Source organism: Cyrtonyx montezumae, unplaced genomic scaffold, assembly GCF_038088225.1.
Source record: "Cyrtonyx montezumae isolate F1298 unplaced genomic scaffold, pur_monq_1.0 scaffold_3, whole genome shotgun sequence".
Taxonomy (NCBI): Eukaryota; Metazoa; Chordata; class Aves; order Galliformes; family Odontophoridae; genus Cyrtonyx; species Cyrtonyx montezumae.
This window is the reverse complement of record NW_027072034.1, coordinates 77,394,309-77,415,184: the sequence shown is the minus strand read 5'-3', so window position 1 is coordinate 77,415,184 and position 20,876 is coordinate 77,394,309. Positions and strand designations below refer to the sequence as shown.

Below are 20,876 nucleotides of genomic sequence, written 5' to 3'. Positions count from 1 at the left end.
CCTGTCACTTCTGAGGCTTTTCCATCTCATCTGAAACAAGCATTATTAGAAATCCCTACACCTCTAAGGCTCCTGAGTATTTACCATTTTATTTATTTTGCGCACTCTGCCTATGTAAGAGCTGATGATTTCCATTATTGTTAGTTGCCTCTCTCACAAATTCCATAGCATTTTCTTGCTGCCAAACTTCTAGCTACTGACATTACCTACTAGTTGTTTAAAGGTGATTCAGAATAACAAAATTTGAGGAGGGTTTTGAAAGCCAAGAATTTGTGGAGTTCTCAACACCTTGTTGGAACCATTTAATTCCTATGCAGAAATCTACTTCTATTCTCTCTACAGAATATTCAAAGAGCAGCTATGTAGGTTGCTCTGGAAGTAATGCCTCCTATTTATGGTCATGGAAGCTACAATAAATACAAACAGCAAAAGAACTCTACTTGATAGAGAAAATTCACAGCTACAACATAGTATTTTTCAAGGTAATCATCACTATTAGCTATGCATTTTTGCCAGTGGTGAATAAGTACTTGCATACCATGCTCATTAAAATCTTTACCAGTAAACGTGACCCACTTTTTCACAGCTGCTTTGACAGCATCATTGCTAGGAACATGTTGCCCACACACAAGTCCATCTTTCACTGGCCAAAACAAACCAAAGCCAGGAAGACATCAAACCCAGACTATACAGTGGGTATGGCAGAACAGCTCAGCTGTGGATGGCAATGTGCTCCAGGTCTTGGGCCTGGCATTATCATAGTGCTAGAGAAACGTTGCCTTCTGCTCTGGTCTGACTACGGAAGTTTGAACCTCTAGTTTGGTCAACATTATGACATAGCAGCGAGAGTTGATGTTTTGTCCAGGCTGTATAAAATCCAAAAGGATTACCCATTTCCTATGCCAAAAGACAGCACATATCACTTCAACCAGTGACAGCTGTGTTTTGAACTTTTCCTTTGATAGGGAATGTGCATGTTGCCACTACACAGACTGCCATTTTGACTGCAGCTCATTATCAGCAATTAAATCCAGAAAACTGTCACCTTCAGCCTTGTATTGGTTCAATACAACCTGGCACACTTGCATACAATGTTCTTTCTGTTCCTCTGTAAGCATTCACGGGAGCCATCTAGCAAAACTTTGTGATATTCCAACATTACCACCACTGTTTCCAATACATGGAAGTTAATATTCAGCTCTGAACACATTTTCCTAGTTGTAATCCACCAATTAATGTGGATGAGCTGTTCAAGATGCTCTTCATTTTGTGGTATACATGGCTGTTCGGAATATGGCTTGCCTTTCATGTTGCTGTCATCACTGCTGAAAAATACCACCCGCTGCCTCACTGTGCTCACATACACTGGTCAGTGTTCAGTGTTAAGTCCAGGCTAGCCCTGGAAAACAGAAAGGCATTCAGGGAATACAGCAATATAACTCCTTCTAGCACGTCTTCATTTGCAGCATTTACCTTGCAAGACTTGGAGGTTTAACAAGTCCCAAGGGGCATACCCCTAGGAGTTCAGGTTGAAAACAAATTTTATCATTTGTTTGCAACACCCTAAATCTTTACATAGGCTTTGCTTTTAGGGAAGTGATACTAAATTATTTGCAAACTAATTTGTCATAACAGGCTCACTGTAAAAGATGTTGCTCAAAGGCATACCTGCCATATATTTCTAAATGGATTAGAAGTCAATTAATGTTTAAAAAGCTTTAGACATTTTGTTTAATGAAGAGATTAAATGTAATGCCAAAAAAAACACTTCTCATCTGTTTGAGATACATGCTGTTACATGCTTTACAGTTACTTAAGCACACAAGTGAGAAAATGGCACAGCTCCCATGCACATACCAACTTCTCACTGCTTAGAAGACAGGCAAATGAAATGAGTTCAGTGTAATAGAAACTGTAGTTAATTACCTAGTTTGAAAACACAGCACTTGGAAAGACAGAAGTAAAAAAAAATATAACCAGGGTTACATATGCCATTAACTGGTCATCTTCAAACTGACAGGATTCCTGAGCATTTTTGGTCTATGGATGCTTTATCAAAAATGAAAAAAACCCACAGAAAAACAACTATGAAGGTACACATGTGAGGTGTGAGGGTACAGCGCACGGAGAAAGAAAGAGGTTAAATTCTTAGAGTACATATTTAAAGTTGTTTGTATTAAGAATTTAGATAAGAAACAGTAAGAACCCTGTGGTCCTGAAAAGGATTAGTAAGAAGCACTTTAGAGGATGAGTCAAGGAAGAAAAGTTACGTGAGAACAGATAGGCAAGGGCAGAGCTCAGCTATTCAGATGGACTGATGAAGTTTAAAAATTCTTCTTATCAGATTTATTCTGATAAAAAGTGATTCATGTTACTGTATGCTACTGTCTGACACCTTGTGCACCTGTCTGTTGTGTCATTTTCCAATGAAACTGGTAGGACCATAAACCTGAAGTAAAGCATTTGAATCTCACATAAAAATTGCAAGTTAGAAGACAAATACAAAAAGGAACATAACAGTGAACAGAGAAGATGATGAAGCTAATAAAGATCAGATAATTGTCAGAAAGAAACAGCAGCTTGCAGAGGATACATAAATCCCAGTGACAGAAATGGAACTTGCAAACAAGACAGCAGGATAAGGTTATTCAAGGATAGAGCTCAAGAGGAAAAGAGGACCGGGTAAAGACTGCTAAGTAAAGGGAAGAAAGAAAAAACTGAGACACTGAACACAGATGTTAATGTTTAAGTCATCTTTCAAAACCACTACTTTTTCTCTTTTGATTAACACTTTCAAAAAGTCTAAGCAATAGAAAATTTATTTGATCTTTTTAGTCATTTTAAAGATATCCTAAAAAATGATATAAGACAAAACATGGCCAAATTCTTTTCCTTTAACAGCAAAAATAAAAAAGGATTGATTTAGTCAATTGATCACACTCAAACTATCTACATGGTAAAGAAATTTGTTAGAAGACTGAAGTTACCAGACTGCACTGAAATGAAACCTAAAAGGTGGAAGCTAACAGTAGCTGCATTTAGACTAACAAAAGAAGAAAAAAAAAAAAAAAGGAAATGAAACCATTGTAAATTCACAGTCAAATTACTTCACAAATGTGCCAATCCACAAGATATCAGACTTGACCATAACGCAGCTGCATTGCATTGTAAAACATTTCTCAACATGAGAAATTGATCAAGCTGTGAATCTTTTATTCACCTACACCTTAAATTGTCAACCTATCACTTAGCATTCATTTTATGACACATTCTTGAACACCATTTCTCCCAAAAACTTCTTTTGATAAAGCCTTCCACCATATCTCCTGTTACTGAAGCTCTTCCTGTGACAGAACTTGGTCAAAAGAAAGCATTATTCATCTGCAATTGTAGGTAGGTAGTACAGTCATAGGAAAAAAAATGTTTCAATAGTAAGGGATAAAACAAATTACTTCATTTATTTAATACTAAATATTACTCTAGTTAGAAAGTAAAAGATGGGATATGAAAACAGACTGTCCATGAGATCAAAATTAAACTCCCAATTCAGACTTCAGACTTACCAAACACAGAATAGACATAATACAAAGTATGATTTGCCACTTATCTAACAAAAATGTCTCTTCACCAGAATGAAACCAATAAACTTTATGCAATCTAGAGCAACTTACAATCAATTGTAAATGCCCATGGAAGAACTGACTATGCATTTTATTTCACCTTTTAAATGAACTACAGCATTGCAACAAAACTGCCATTAATAAATTAAGCAATTTCACCTAAATTAAAGAGTTGCAGGAGAAAATACCTTCAAAATGTTCACTCACATACTTTGAACCATTATTTAAGTTTGTGAAAATATCATTCCTTACTATTAGAAACCATTAAGAACTATGCAAAGTGTTAGAACTTACTTGTCTCCAAAGAACTTTCTCCAGAAATCTGCAGCATCTGCTTTGGTGATACGGAAGTTATCACCCTGGAACTGGCCATTTGGAAAAATAGCCTTGATTTCTGCTAGCATGTGGCTGAAGATGAGGGACAGCTTTGTTAAGTTTCTCCTGTGGATGCAATAGAAAAAAAAAGTAATTTTTAAACTTGAATAGATCATTAGGAATCTCATATATCCTGTATATTTGTGTAATAATCACCATTTGACACAAGAGAAACATTAGCTTTCCACTGAAAACACATCAAACAAGTGCAAAGTAGTTAGTACATGCTTGCATGCACTTCTGAGTACATATTTATCATAGGTCTCCCTGAATATAAAATCAAAAGAAAAACCCATAACATTTATTTTTATATGTGACATCAAACCTATTTTAGTTTATGTTTCTAAAAATACAAATATGGCACAGGATTAGGTTTACTCTTCTTTCCTGTGACAACTGTATTTTTTTTATTCTTTCCAGCTTTCTCATCCAGGAGCCACTTCCTATTTTACTCTTATATGTCTCCTCTTTAGTTAAAGCTTGCTTTCAATTTTCACTGCTATGTCAGAAAGAAAATCACTCCTTTTTTGACAACCAGTTTACTTGCATAAGCTGCCCAGACTTCATCAGTTCACAAAAAAAAAAAAAAAAAAAGTAGTTTTTCGCATAGAATTCTCATTTAGTACAGTGAAAAGAACATTATATTCCTAAACACAGATCATCCTTCACTGTAGAAAAATCTGCGGGAAATAGTGGGGAGATGAGAAGGAGGAATGGTGAAGCAATCTTTAGGAGACTTTCCTTCTTCGAAATTTCTTTGTAGAAAAGTTATATTTTCCCATTTGATAAATTCATCAGAGGAGACCCAGGAAATTGACCAGTTTCTAATGAAGAATTAGTGCTCTTACATATCTTTAATAACATAGAAGTGCTGTGCCAAGCCCATTCATCTGTCACAATGTCCAGTACTACTTCACAAAGTTTCAAACAATTTAATGGAAATTGTAATAAAATTATGCTTATCAACCATGTAACTCATAAGTGTTTACATACAGTTCCCAGTCATATAAAAAAAAAAATAAGACTCACTCAATAGATTTTTACATGTGTGTACCAAACGTGTTCCAAAATACAAATAACTTTATTTTTCATTCTCAAAATAGTAGAATTGACTTGCCAGGGTCTTTCTAAAAGGACACTCATTTTTACATTGAAGTAATAATTCAGCTAAATTTTTGTGGAACTTACAATAGAGATTTCTGTGGAAGCTGTGTTGCAGATTTTCCTATGTTTTGCTATGAGAGAGCATAGAATAAAGATAGCTATTACGAAAATATAAGCAATTAAAAAAAAAAAGTCTGAATCCAGTGAGGAGGGAGAGTATGTTCATCAGAACGATTGTAGGCCTAATCTCTCCGAGTCCTTTAATTCCTCTAGTATAATCAGATGTCTGTAATTACGATGCCCAAATGTTCCTTATTTTCTGGATTTGTTCCTTGCTATCCCCCTTCCTGTTTCCTTTGTACTTTAATTGCACACACATGTTCATTATTATTTTATTCCTCAGAACTCAATCCTGATGCACAGAAAAAGCAACAGCTATTTTAATGTGGCTTCATCAGCCTGACTTAGACTCAAGATCAGGCAAGAATCCTGCTCTAATCAAGACAGATGAGAACATCATTCAGGGCAAGTTTTAACAGAGCTCTCCTTGGCTGGCGTCTATGTTGTCTACAGTTTCAATTTACTATGCTGCAGGGGCTCTTTTCAGGTATGAATCTGCCTAGTGAACTATTACAAAGCTTGTTGGATTTGTTAGGCTTCATCAAACTAAAGGACAAAGTTATGTAAGGTTCCACCTGGAGCTCTCCCCCTGCACTGTCAACAGAAGGCACTTCCTTGCCTGGAGGGCAGCGTGTGGCTGCACACACTTGCACTGCCTGTTAGGCACAGCTGCATGGTATGTGACCAAAACAACCACTGACAGGAACACGCCAGCAAATCCCCAGAACAATCATGCCAGGACTGTATCTGAATCACAAACTCTGGCCTGAACAAGGCCAGTCATTAAGTGTACAAGCACACTTCTGTTTCAAGTGAATTAGATAAAAACGAGTCGAGAGAAAACTGCCTTTGGTTAACATCAGTATAATTTAGAAGAAAAGGTTTAGTATCAAATTGAGATATCTTTCTTTCTGACTGTAAAGCTGAAACTTGACACAAACTACAACCTTATCTGTGTCTGAAGATAAACCATAGCGTGTATAAATAGCAAATTCTAGATCATTTGTATATATATGGTAGCTGTTTCTTAATAATGATTCTTGTACCAGATGATTATCTCAAGTTCCTCTTATATCAAATAATGATAAATTACGTTGTCTTAATGTTCCACTTACATATTTTTCTTCAAAAATGTAAAGCAAATACTGCACCTTTTTTACTTAGAAATGTTTACATGATACCAGAGTTCAGTAACTTATGAGACATACAAAGCTCAATTATTTCAAGAATGACTTTCAAGAGTAATGCAAGGTTCAGAGAGGAAGCCATCAGGACAAGCCACCAATTCTCTCTACCTGTGCACTTTCCTCTCCCAACCATGGTTATCTGTGCCAGCACACACACTTTTGCTGTTCAGTGGAAGGCTTCCCCAGGCATTGCAAGATGCATATATACAACTAAGCACTTGGATGCCTCCGAAGCTCTGTTCTCTATGTTAGAATTCCTTTTGCTCCCCTCATACAGAGATGTATCAGTTTTAAAACTTTTCTGACTTATTTCCCATGAATAAGTGTATGACAAGATATTAAAATTCCATCTATAAGAAAACTAACAACTAAATTCATTAAATTTGTCTTGTCAGTGAACAATAAAGAAATTGAATCCTATATTGAGTCTCACTGACAACACAAAACCAAGAAAACCAGTCTGACTCAACTCAGGTCAGTGTCTCTGACCTTAACAATGGATTTTTTCCTCATTACAGTGTGGACTGCTGCAGTGGCAGAGCACAACGTGAACACAACCTTGTACTGGCAGTCTGATGGCACAAAGAAGCGACAGAATGAAGCTCCGGAGTGACCCTTTGACACAGCAGATTCTAGCAAGGGAGAGACATCTTAACAGATCATACGGAAGCAATTAAAAAAAAAAAAAGTTATCCAATTAATAGGGAAACAATGGTTTTAATGCCTGAGAAGCTGCCTTCAGGGTTTACAGTTATAATACACTTCCAATTGCAACCTGGAGCAAGTTAGAGGCATGCTTTCTTTTCTCATCTGTTTGGACCAGAATTAGAGTAGAAACATCTACTTTATTCATGTATAGAGAATGTATTTCATGCTGATGAGAACAATCTCATTTTTTTTCAGAAATTAGAATCAAATAACACTGCTTCATTATAGAAAATTGAGCTGAGATGATCATTCTTCACAATTTAATTGCTACTGTGGTAAGATTTAAGAATATTTTAACAGCCAATTACAGTAGATCGACTGCATTTTATGTAACATATCTTCCACATTATCTGCAACACATTCAACACCTATTATTGGATTATTTTCCTATAATTCATAGCCAGCTTTTGCTAACTCAAGTTGATGCCATACAGCTCAAACCCCTTGTAGAATTTTACTTCTGAAGTAGCAGTTCTTCAGTCATACTCAATTATCTGTTGCCAGACATGCTTGTACATCACAGAGCTACTGCAGAGCATTGAATTTGCACATTCCGGACAATGTATTTAAAGCCAGTTGTAAGCTTTGAATTCACCCCAGAATGCCTAAAGATATAAAGATAAAAAACTCAAATTTTCAGTTGGTATAGACTTATAGAGGTCTACTGGATCAGTAAATATATTTTGGTTAGTCAAAAGAGGGAAACATTTTCTTAATTTTAAAACTGCCGCCTTTTGAAGTAATGAATCAACAGCAAGTTTTCTGAAAAATAGACAATTAAAAACTGGAAATAATCATGTTTTTGTTCCCTTTTCAGTGAAATGTATCCTCTGAATCATTTTTCTCTTCAACTTTACAAATTGAGGGTAGACTAGAAATTGCTGCAAAGATGTCAAAACAGATGTTTTCACATACCCAGGTATAAACAATTTGAAAATATGGCTCAGTAATGGAAATATTACAACATCCTGGCCATAACCAGAGCAGCAGCAACTAGCAGTAGAAGGTCTGAAGCAGTTCTGTGCTCCTGGGTCTATAGAACAGGAAAGTAAGGCACGACCAGCATGCAATAACACAGATAAGTTTTGGATGTCTCAACTTTCTAACTACTGTATGAAAGCTAATTTTACTTCTGGAAGGCAATATGGTCTAGCAAACAGAACTAGATAGGGAATTAGGCAGTCATTTCCTTTCTGCCACTAGCCTGATCAATGAGGTGGGGTGAACACCTGTGTCCTGCTTTTAACTGCCTGCAGATGAGGAGGAATGGAATAAAATACTCAAAGAGCTCCAAACAAACACAGTTGACAGAATCAGCATATAAATAAATACACAAAGCAAAGCATACACCTGGACCCTAGATTCTTTGTAATTACTGGATTTCACAGCTTATAAACAAAACAAAGTCATTTCAGCAATCTCTAGTTAGATCTCATCCCCAAAACTGAAAACGCATAAATCTGCTTAAATATTGTGTGTACATATGACACACAAGGTCATTACCACCAGGTTTCCTTCTTCATTGCACTTAACTTCTAATCTCTCTGTACCTACATAATTATTCTTTTTTCTACACAGCTATTTGCTACAATAAACAGTACAGTCTTTTTTAGAGCTAGGAACAGATCTGTTTGGCAAACTACTTTCCAGATAGATCTGAAACAGAAGTGGACTACTCTATTAATAAATAAAATTCCTCTGCAATTCTTACTTAGGATACAAGGACAAAGAAAGCTCTGTTAGCTGGCAAAAGTGCAAGTCATAATTGCTTATGAATGAAGATAAAAGAAAGTCTGAAAAGCCTTCAAAAGGTGAATGTTGATTTTAACTTTTAGAATCCAACCCCCTTTCAAAATATTAAAGCTTCAAAATTCAAAGCACATGCACAGAGCTCATTTCACCTAATTAGTTATATTTAAAACAGATTTCTGATCCATATGCTCAAGTTGTAATAAAATACAGAGATCATACAAAATACATGATACTAATTAGAATTAAGGGACAGAATATAGTCTTGTGATTCAGGTAGAAAAGAGAGAAGTTAAGACCTAGCTCTTCCACTCTGCTCCCTGGGACTTTTTCATTTACATTTGTGTTCTAGGCTTCTGAAGTATTTCCTGTTTGTATTTTTCCATCACAAGGAAAATCAGAGCTGCTCCCAAGTACTTCTGACAGGTTATACTTCTACCATCAGCTAATGACAACTGACACAGAAATGTACTATGTTTAGGATAAATTATCTACAAAAAAAAATCTGAAGAAATGCATGAATTTCAGAAGATCTACAAAAGGCACACAAATATACTAAGAGACCTATGCAACTAGCAGTTCTTGATAATCCAGTACAATCCTTGATCATTTATCCCTCTTCTTTTCACAGAACTCCCCATTTCTCAGACAGTAAACACAGGAACTAACAGAACAAAAATGCTGCTGATTTAGAAAGCACCAGGTGTAGAACAGCCATCTAGTCTTAACAAAGGACATCTCCTTAACACTTCACAGGAAGTAAAGGAAACTGGAGGTTCCTGTCAATTAGTCTGTGGAGAAAAATCCTGTCTACCATCATACTTGGCAGTTGGTTAAACTCTGGATCTGTGCAATAATTATTCTTAAATGCTATATAAGGGTAGAGTATTGTTCAGACACCCACGTTCATGGGCCTATATATTCTAGGGAGTAAGAATAAACATGAGTTCTGTTTCCTACTTCTGCCACTGACTCATAGAAAAGATGTAGACAAATGACTAGATTTTGCTTTAATTTTTTCATCTATAAAGCCTAGGAAAAAAAGATTATCTTAAACACAGTGAGACTGTCAACGGATCGTTAAATTCATCATATGCTAAATAAGAAAAACAAGTATAAACTTATAAGAAACCAGCTATAGGCAACTACTACTTTTACTTGAATCCTGAAAGGATTGAGCTTGTCAGGAGTAGAAAAGTACTACTCTACCTCAAATCCCTCTCTCATAATGCACATTCCAACTAATAATAAGGGTATTGTGCAAGTCTGCTGCAGTTCTGTTACTCATGGTGGATACTGAAAGTTAAAAATGGCAGACTTTGGCTAAGATTTGAGTAACAGTGTTGCAGGAAACAAAGAAACCTGATCACAATGTCACCTGAAAGATTCCTCCATCTTTTCATTTCCTTAAAAATCATTTCACATTGACATACCCATCTCTACTAGCCATAAGGATCCTTTCATATCTGTATTTTAAAGACTAGACAAAATGCTTGATAAATACACCTCATCTTTTACAAGTGCTTAACATCAGCTTTTCTTGCTTCTATAGTAGGAATTTGCTGCCCCATTTGTGTAAAAATAATGGGCATACAGTAACTTACAAAAGAGAATTGAATATAAATAGAAAGGAAGATGCAGAGCTTTTCTCCAAATCTAAGAATACAAACTCAAAAGCTGTCTATATGCTTTTCTCTCTAATTCTTCATTTATGAATGAGTGTGGCATTGGGCCTGCCAACCTCTCTTAAGCAAAGCCCCATGCAAGGATTACATTTGATTTTATTAAACAAACACTCCATACAACAGCAATCACAAATAGGCCTTCTGAACTGGGCTTTACTGCCCACATTCTGGAAATCTCACTACTTCCAGTTTTACTCAGAGGACTACTATCCAGTGCACATGTCTCAATGTAATCCTAGGTCTACTTCATCTATTTTCTCAATATTTCTCAGGTATACTACGAGTAACAGGCACATCCAACAAAATGAAAACACCGAATGTTAGCAGGAATTAAAGTAACACAGGAAACAGACATTGCATAAATCAGAATAGAAGTTGCAAAAAATTATGTTTAGTCATACTGAAGATTAATCTTTTTTTTCTTAAATAGTTATCTTGAATTTCTTACACATAATCACAATAGAGGTTAAAAATCACTTTAGAGAATGCTACTCCCAGAAATAAAGCTGATTTAAATTTTTCTGAATATTTATAAGTATAAATACCTTGCAAAGTACCATCAATTCTATTCAAATATAGGTAGCAATATTAGCTAGAGCCAATGGATTTTACTACCAAAATTTTTACTTCAGCTGTTATATCATTTTAAAACAAACAAAAAAACCAATGATTTAACATAATTAATTTGACATCCACAGCTATAAGACATAAAAATTGGACAATGGTTGGTTAAATTTTATTTACTATTTTTAAAGTCAATTGCATTTGTACTATTCTTAAGCCCATCCATATTAACTCATTAATAAGGATTGTTCTGCTTCTTCCATCCTCTTGTAGATAGACGGCTTTGTCAACAGAGTTCTAATGTTATTAATTTAACGCTCAGTTAATGTTACATGCAAAGTCAAAATCTGCATCTTCCAACAAAACTGAAGTTATCTAGAACCTCCCTGGGAATTAGGCAAAGTCTTTTGAAAATTGAATTATCTAACTGGATAAATTAATATGTAAAGAGTTTTAAAAAAGTGAATTAGCAATAAAGAAATAAATAAGAAGTATACAATCTTCCAGACTTTTCTTTAGGTATTACTCAAATAAACACTTTGAAAAAATTAGTAGTCTTTTGAAGGCAGAGGCGTGGTCAGTATAGTTTTATTGTAATTGATCAGAACAGTAAACATCTTGAATTTCATTGAAATGTGAGTAATATGGAAACTACAGATATCACGTCCTATGTTTATGATGCCACTCTTTGAAGTGCACTCACCATATAATTTTGCATAAATCATGCAATAATTCATGCAGAAATTATCTTTACCACTAATAAAAAGGCAGAAAAAAGCAGCAATTAATGGGTTTCTAGGAATTTAGAAAAAAAAAAATTGTTCTATTTTCACTTGCATTACTGTTACCGAAATGGGGACATCTTGTCAATTTGCTGCTACCTGAAACTCTTTTTTAAGATACTCCTGAATTCTTTTATTTAGATGCAAAATATAAACATTACATGAAATAGAGTTTGTTACATAAAGCAGATTTGGATAAATGTATTTATGATATGCCAACAAACAGATTACTTAAACTGTTATTCACATCTATTAACAGTGTTAATAAACTGCTTCCAAATAACGCATTTTACTTCGTAGCTGGCACAAGATGATCACTTAGTTACAAATTTTCAGAAATAATAGCATCATTCCATTTTCATTTTAAGTTACTTCTTGTCTGTTTTTTATTGGGATTTTTTTTTTACTGGACAGAAAACATTTCCTAGCAAACTACACACATACGTTGCTGCAACAGAATGGATTCACAGCAGGTTGGTTTTCACATGGTCTAAAATACATGCTATTTACCAGAATGGAAGTCCAAGTGAGAGTAATAATATTGCTAAATTACACGGTGAAATATAATAATCAGCCTTCAAACCACAACTCAAGTAATTCCTAGAATTAAAAGTTATTGAGTTCCTATCAAAGTTATAATAAACATTCCTATTTCCTCTGATGCATTTTAATCAGATCCACTTGAAATCGTTCATCAAAAAGAATTTAAGTATTACTTCATGCTGAAACACAGCTTGTGTGCAATATTCAGCTGTCGTGTACCCAAGCAGTGTGACATTAATGCATACTGCATGGAAATATACAAAATATGATTGTACTGGAACTGTCTTAGAATGATCAGTGTGATAATTTACTAAGAGAACGCAAAGTGATTTTCATTCAAGGAGCAATAAGTTTCCATCTCTGACCAAAGCAGTAAACAATACATATCTGCCCTTTTCACTTCCATACATGCCCTGAACCAATCAGAACCACGTCTATTTGTTCATCAGGATCATCCTTAAACCATTTCAAACCAGATACATTCATTACAGGTTATATTAGAAACTTAAACTGTACAGAACAGCAAGGAAAGAAAAATCAAATACTTGTTTTCAAATTCTTGCTTGACATAGTTTCACAATTGGTTTCACATAGTTCCACAATTAGGAACTATCTACTTGGCACCAATTAGGAATACAGCACAGACACTGGGAAAAAGTCTGATAGATTTCCTCTTTGTAACAAGGTAGAGAAAACATACGTACTTAATAGTAAGTATGGACTGAAGTATTTCCATCAGGAATCTGCACTGAGTAAAAGTAGGTGTTAAACAATGTGGGGGTAGACAGACAACAGCATATTTTTCATGAAAATTGAGGCAGCCTGTAACTTCAGGAAGAAGTGGTATCATATTTCAGAACAAAAATTCTCAGTAGAAATAAAAAAGATGGGTTTTCCTTCTCCTCCACTTATCTCCCATGAGAAGGTAGGTAAATGGGCAAAATGAACAAGTTCTTTGTGGAAAAAACAAAAAACCTATCTTTTCATATCTAAAGCAAAATTGCCAATGAAGAAATTTATACTCTGATCTGTTTACTATTTTTTTTCCTCTTTCAACCTTAACAAGATTAATGACTATAAGGTCTACATTTCTAAACATGAGTAACCCCCCACTGCTTTCAGACAGCATTTCTGCATCTTAGCACTCCAATATTAGTCACACTCAAAGGTTTTAAAGAAAACTACATAGCCATGGCCTGAGAGGGAACATTGTTGCATGAATAAATGATTGGACTATAAAAACTAGATGCACAGGGTAAGCATAAAGGGTTCATCTTCAAAATGGAGGGAAGTACTGCTGAGTTACAGAGATCTGCTCCGTTCAGCGTGAGAAAAGTGAGCAGTGAGGTGACAAAGTTGGCTGGTTGCACGCAGCCATTCAAAGGCTCTAAGGCTGACAGCTAACTTCTTACAGCTGTGGACTGAACAAAAAAATTAGATAAAGTTCAGTATGTGTGAAGGCAAAACAGCACAGCGCAAAATAATCTCAACATGAAGAAAAAATGGCAGGCTCTGAGCTGACCATTAGCACACAGAAGCAAGATGTTGGAGTAGATTCACAACAGTATTGAGACACTGCTTATAAGCAATAAAAAAGCAAATAAAACCACCAATTGTTAGAAAAGGAAGACTGAACAAAACAGAAAACATGATTATGTTACCATATCAGATCTCGGACACTTCGTATCAAAACAGACATATCACAGCTAGAAGAGATACTTCAAGAGTCAAAGATTGCAAAGGGAGGCAGTCTGACAAAATGGTGTCTGACATGGAAGTGCAGATGAAGCAGAAGTGTGTCATGTGTAATTGAACTTCTCCATAAAGAAAAAATAGCATTCATTGACACTCATGAACATTTACTGAATGTTTATGAAGACCAAACAATGGATGAGGGCACAATGAGGCAGTGAGTGTTATACTTCAGCCAGGGCAACAGCAGGTCACCTCCAATGGTGCAGATTTTTACAAGCACAGCATGCAGGCTTTTGTTCACCACTGGCAAAAATGCGTAGCTAATGGTGCTATGTTGAAAAACAGTATTTTGTAGCTGAGAATTTATTCTATTAAACAGTGTTATTGTGCTCTTTGTATCTGTTATAGTCTCCTTGAAAATAAATAGGAGGCATTAGTTCCAGATCAACCAATATATATCACAACTGCACTGGAAACATCAGAATTCTGATAGGCAGTGTGAAAACCTCTGCATTTTACCTATGCCTATATCTTACTACATTGGCATTGAAACAACACAGGGGAATATGAACGCGACTGGAAATAAGAGACTAAAATTACTTCCACTTAAAATATTTTATAAAAGCATCAAAACTCTACAAGTTACACCCGATTTTTACTCCCCTGAGACAAAACACTTATGTGGTTTCGCCTAGCAATGAAGTTTACTTTGCTACTTGCATAAGTAAACACTTTCCGTGATTATGGACTCCTGGAAACATCAACCAGCCTCTCAAAAGAAAATTGGCTTGAACCTGTAACAGAAAGCTAAAGACAATAGTATTTTTCCATCAAGCAGCCTATCATTCCAGCTCTTGTTAGCATAGCTAGTAAAAACAAAGAAAACAGCAGACACGTAATTCGCATCTCAAACTGAAATGGAAAAAGAAATCCCTAGATACTAAGAAGTCCAGCTGTAAGTTTCTAAACAATCTTTTTTCATGAATCATATTAAATCACTGCACTGCATACTCTGGCAAATTCTTGCTACCTGAAAATATTTATACTAAGATTATGAGAAACTGTATATATATTGTCTTTGTGGACCCAGCGTTTCAGTTTCTCCAATTACTTGAACACTGTAGTTAAATAAGTAAATAAATAAATCCCGTAAAAAAAAAAAAAAGAAATTTATTTTACAGATCACTGGGCTAAAAAAATTCAGTCAACAACACATTCCCACATCTGATCATCAGATGCTAAGACAGGAAAGGAACATTAATTTCCAAGGTATATCCATGTGTTCAATTGTTGTTATTCTACAAATAATAAGGAGACTGTCTAAATTTGAAGTGAGAGCAAACAGAATTCAATTATAAAAGTTCCCTTTATCTTCAGAACACTCAGACCACTGGCTAATATGGCAGACAGCCTCCTGAGGTCTGGCAAGGTTTGAAATATCTATGACAGATCTCCGCTTGACGTGGCACAGTTAGTGCTAGAAACCAATCTCACAAGTAGTTTTCTTTGGTTGTGAGTAACATCTGATATGAACCAACTGACAGAAATACCATGACAGTTGTAAGCTGTAACTGAGTAACAAGTACTTGTGATCAATATCTGATCTTATAGTCAAGTGAAGTACAAAGTCTCTGTCTGCTAAAGAGACTGAAAAAAAATTTGCTATGAAAACAGGAAATATTGCAACTGTCAGTAAGTAATAGTTATATACTAGAGAAGCTTGTGCAGTCAACTTTAATATCTAAATCCTCATCACCAAAAAGAAACTGTTCTGGAGTGAATTTTTGTGCCCCAAGTCCCTGCGTAGCCTGTCTTGCCTCTGGCCAGCTTCCAAAATTAAAACCTCATCCCAGAAAAACAGGCAGGTTCAAAAACATTACACCAGTTTCCACCAGAAATCCCACAGTACTTCTTCACTCCTCCTATTCCCTACTGGCTGAAAGCAGATTCTTCATACTGCTCCCAGAGAGAAGAGCGGAAAGAAGGTGACAGACTGGGAGGAAAGGGGGAACAGGGGAGGCCAGGGCCAAATAGTTTTTCCTGGAGTTTCTAGCTTCCCACCCACCAAGTCACATTCCACAGCTCCACATGGGATAAGATCTTCTTAGGATAGAAGATAAAATAGTATGACATAGTGTTCTCTTTACAAAATGCTCATCCATGGAAAAGTCTGAAACAAATCATGAAACATGCGGTGTGTTGCACTTACACTCCTCCATACTAAGCTAAAACCTATCATATCACAGTAAACACCTGGGAGAGAACAATGCTTCATGTTAATATCCTGAACATACAAATCTCCCAACAGTTCTCTAAAGGGCCAGAGGATTAAAAGAACTGTCTGGTATGTCATAGTGACTCACTGCTTAAATCCAGAATATTAAAAGATTAACCAACCAGATGATACCTTTATCTAGCTATCAGTGATAGTAGTTGAAAGTAAAAGGTAAAAAAAAAAAAAACAAGAGAAGTATAAATCAGTAAAAAGGAAAAATAGAAACTATATTTTTTGGATTTTTCCTTAGGAGTTTTATAGTTCACTTTCCTCTAAGTTTTGTCACCTTAATTTCACATGATACACAACAGGCTCACTCGCTAGTTACAGAAGACACATGACTAACAATGCAGAGTAAGTTTCAGTGTCATCAGACAAGTACACCTCAATACATTCAAAAACTATTTCAGTCAAAACTTATAAACGTGTAAAGAAAAACTGTAAATTTGATTTTGCTATATCTTTGTTTTCCTACAGCTGTGCTGCCAAAGACTTAAGTAATAACAGCAGAAAATGCACTGTTAACACCAAGCCCAGGTGGTTGATCAACAGTATCTTAAACCAGCTGCACATAACCCTACTGTAGAATATGAAGGTTATTTATTTCCAAAAGCAAGCCCTTAGTATATCATAGGAACAATGTAAATAATTCTGAATGGAGACTGCCAAGCAGCAGTTCCAATTTGCAGTATTTATTCAAAGAATCACAACTGTGGAAATGAGAACATATCTTCCAAGTATTTAGTTCTAAATAGTCTACTCCAGCTTCACTTAAATGTTTTTAATAACATTTAAGCAAAATTCCACTGAAGCCACATAGCTCCTTTTACAGTAATGCTAAATAAATCTCTAATGTAAACTCTCAACTCACTTGATGGCAATTTGGAGTATGGACAAAGTGATAATGAATGTGTTCAAGAGAGAGATTACTTTTCCCACAGAGGAAAGTACAGTTCTCAACTATGAAGTTTTATCAGTCAAAACAGAGAGCATTAACACTGCAGAAGCTCTCTCTGGAAGAGAGGTCACACTCTGAACACAAAGTGGGAGGTCACAGACATCTTGCTGCAGGACTGGGATTTGAGTACATACTGTGAGGCTATAGCTTTCCACACTTGCACCTGTGCAAATGAGACAAACTAGTGTAAAACATTACCCTTTCCAACTTTGTACAGCTGCAAGCAAGTGCACAGGTGCAGCTTTCCAGTGACTCATAGCTCAGGTTTTAATGCAGTGACCACATACCATCACTTCTTCCTCACACAGCCCACAGTCAGTTCTCTACAGTGAACTCTCACATACTTACAACAGTTATTTTTAACACCATCATGGTTTATGGAACACGGGGGGAGATCCTGGAAGCATTCAATAAAAACTTCCATCCTATCAGTATATGGGAAACTTAAGTCCACTTTCAAGCTGTACTGAAATAATTTCACAATCAATTCATGGAGCTCAATGGATTCTGTTACAAACAAGCCTTGGCTGAAAACAAACTTCTTCCCACTGTACATCTGGTACTATATTCAGATGACCTAAATTTCACCTATCTCAACATGCTTATTTTGGAAAATTGATGAAGCAAGGCCCACTGAAGAAATCACAAGTAACAACAAAGAAATAAAATACAAAAAAAAAAAAAAAAGACCAGTTCTTAATCCTTTCTAAATTTCTTTTGGTCTTTTCTTCTTTTCCCAGATATTACAAATGTTATTGAAGAGTTCTTTTGATTTAAAATTAAGAAAGTCACATATGCTTTGATTCAAGAATTTCAAGAATTATCAGCAGTATATTTACATAACACATTTGTTAGATGCTTCAGTACTCATGATAAGTATTGTCTTGCAGTCCCACAGAAATGCACATATTTCCACTTCGGATTAAAAAAGCAAATATAACTCCATTTCCTCTTCAACATTACATGTTAGTACAAAAGCAACAATGTTTGTTGTTTGAAAAGCAAAAAACACAAGAACAGAAATCCCCTTTTATTGAATGGCTACAGCCTGCAGCATCTAGTGCTACCTACTGAAATCTTGCTCCAGTGTATAATTCTTAAAAGTACCGATTGATTACATAGGGGTTGCAATAAGAATCACTGCAGAGTTTATCTGTTTTCTGACAACAAGTAATAAACCCTTCACCTAATTACTAATCCTTAAATACTGACTCTTTTAAAGATTAGATCTCATTATAATCAACTGACAGCATAACAAGGTTTCTCTAAACAATGAAAGGAAAGCTAAAAACAAGTAGGAGGATTATGATTCTAAATGGATGTCTCCATACAGTTGGCTGGTCCAGGTGTTGTACTGATAAACAGTCAATAAAAGCCCACAGCAGACGTTCAGTGACTTCTTCCTGCAAGGTAATGCAGAAAGGGCAGTTGGATAATGGCCTGAGAAAATGGTCTGGGTTTCAAATCAATCAGTCTCATCTTTTCCTGCCACAAAAACATACTTGCTCAATTTAAGCAGGTGTCATCCAATACTCCACTGTTCATAGGTGTTTTCTGGGACTAGTTCTCACCACATGCTGAAACTTTGCAAGGCAGAGGAAGAGGGCTATGGCTTCCTGAAAATCCATCAGAACTAGGGTGTTTGTTTGCTCTGAGGGTACATTCAGATGCCCTTCCTTCCTGCCCCTTCTGCACTATCTTTCACCCTCTGGAGACTGAAGTTTGGCAAAAAAGCTGCTCATCAGAAAGCAAAAGGCTGTGATGTTGGATATCCTTCATTAAACAAAGGGAAATGATCCTTTTTATTACCAAATTCATACCAATCTGTTCATATAATGAGAATAGGTGAAATATATGGTGGGATTTACCCACAACCTGATGTCATAAAAACAATGTTTGTCACATTAATGCACTATATAAAAAAATTTATTATTTTTAACCATTTATACTTTTAGATGCTCTTCTGAACTTACTACATTCAACACTGCCCTTTCAGTATACTTGCATTCATTTTAGCATGCATTCAGTTAACTTGAAATGCATTTTTCAGCTATAAGTAGGAATGAATTAAGTTCCAGCTATCTAGATACCAAATAAACCAGCTCTTTTCTATAGGCCTTTTAGTATCAGAATATTGGTATATATTATAAATTCATATCTAACTGGCAGCTCCATAAAAACCAATTTGGCTGAAAAAGAAGTCAGTAGATCTCTTCCTTTACAACTTCATAAAAATAAATAAATAAATAGGACAATTCTTTGCTCAGACTCCAGAGCACAAACATTTTGAGTGTTGCCCCCACCTCCATACTTCCTTTCATGTTCTCAGCTGCAATTAAGATTTCATAGGTTTACAAACTGTTATAGATACCAGTAATATATTTACAAATCTTGAGTAAGATTACACTTTTTAACCCTTCCAGAATGAAAAGTCTTCTGTTATACTAAACATGAGTAATTCTTCCACTCTGTGATACCAAAGTACTTCAAATGGAAGGAAGGATTAGGCGTCTGGTTCTGTCACTTCCAAAGGCTACAAACAAGGTCACAACCTGGACAGAACTGCCTCTTGGGAGAAGGACCAGATTCATGCAAGTCCAATGAACAGCCTTTGCTCCTTCTTTCACAAAAGGTTATTATGCAAATAACAAAGCGGTTAGTGAGTCCCTGTGGTACATCATGTCCCAGTAGAGTACATGAATTTCATTTAAACATGTCATTGAACTGTTTGAACAAAACTTCTGCTGTATCTTACAAACAACATATGACAAAAGTTTGGATCTTAAAAGGGGGAGAAGGCACCACATACATTTTTAACAAGTGTCCAACAGCTCTGGTCATGCCAACTGTATCAAGAAAAGTGGCCAGAGCACATCACCCCACCCTTTACACCCTAGTGACACCTGTTCCAAGGTATCTTGGCGTAACTCTTGCCCCTAGTCAATTTACTATCCTGACAAGCAATGTACAGGTATCCTACCAGTGAGTTTCTGTAAAGGACTTCCCAGCAGGCCATATGGACCTGATCTTGAGAGAAAGGCACATCCTTGTACATATACATATTGGATTCCCTGAAGATCTGAAGATCATACGAGTGCTGGCCTATTTTATTAGTGGATGCTTAAAAAAAAAAAAGGCCATTAATAGACGTTACATCTAGAATTGGTAGTGAGGAAAATGTGCCTAGGCACAGAACTTAGAAACATACTTAAACTTCCTGAATAGCAGTGAACACCAGCATACATATACATTCTTAATTATAAAGGAAGATTAAAGATATCTGAACTAAGTTAGTGGTGGCTCAATACTAAGTTCTCTAACAGTGGTTTCTGTTAAATAAAATTTTAGTTACGAACATCAGCAACTACGGGCAAGAAAGAGTAAGGGAATAACAGCTCGTGATTTAAACAGAGAAACAATTTGGCACATACCTTTTCTAATAAAATCGTATCAGGAATTTTAAGTATAAAGTATAAAAACATGAATTCACTCTCAAAAGCACAAACCTATT

General features: G+C 35.7%; 1 protein-coding gene across 5 annotated transcripts in view; it reads right to left on the bottom strand.

Moving 5' to 3' along the window:
• Window positions 1-20,876, bottom strand: part of CBLB (Cbl proto-oncogene B) — a 122,924-nt gene that overhangs the window by 56,883 nt on the left and 45,165 nt on the right. For all 5 annotated transcript variants that reach the window (XM_065741973.1, XM_065741972.1, XM_065741970.1 and 2 more), the window contains exon 4: window positions 3,915-4,061. In XM_065741973.1, coding sequence (XP_065598045.1) covers window positions 3,915-4,061 — 147 coding nt within the window. The remainder of the gene's footprint in view (window positions 1-3,914; window positions 4,062-20,876) is intronic.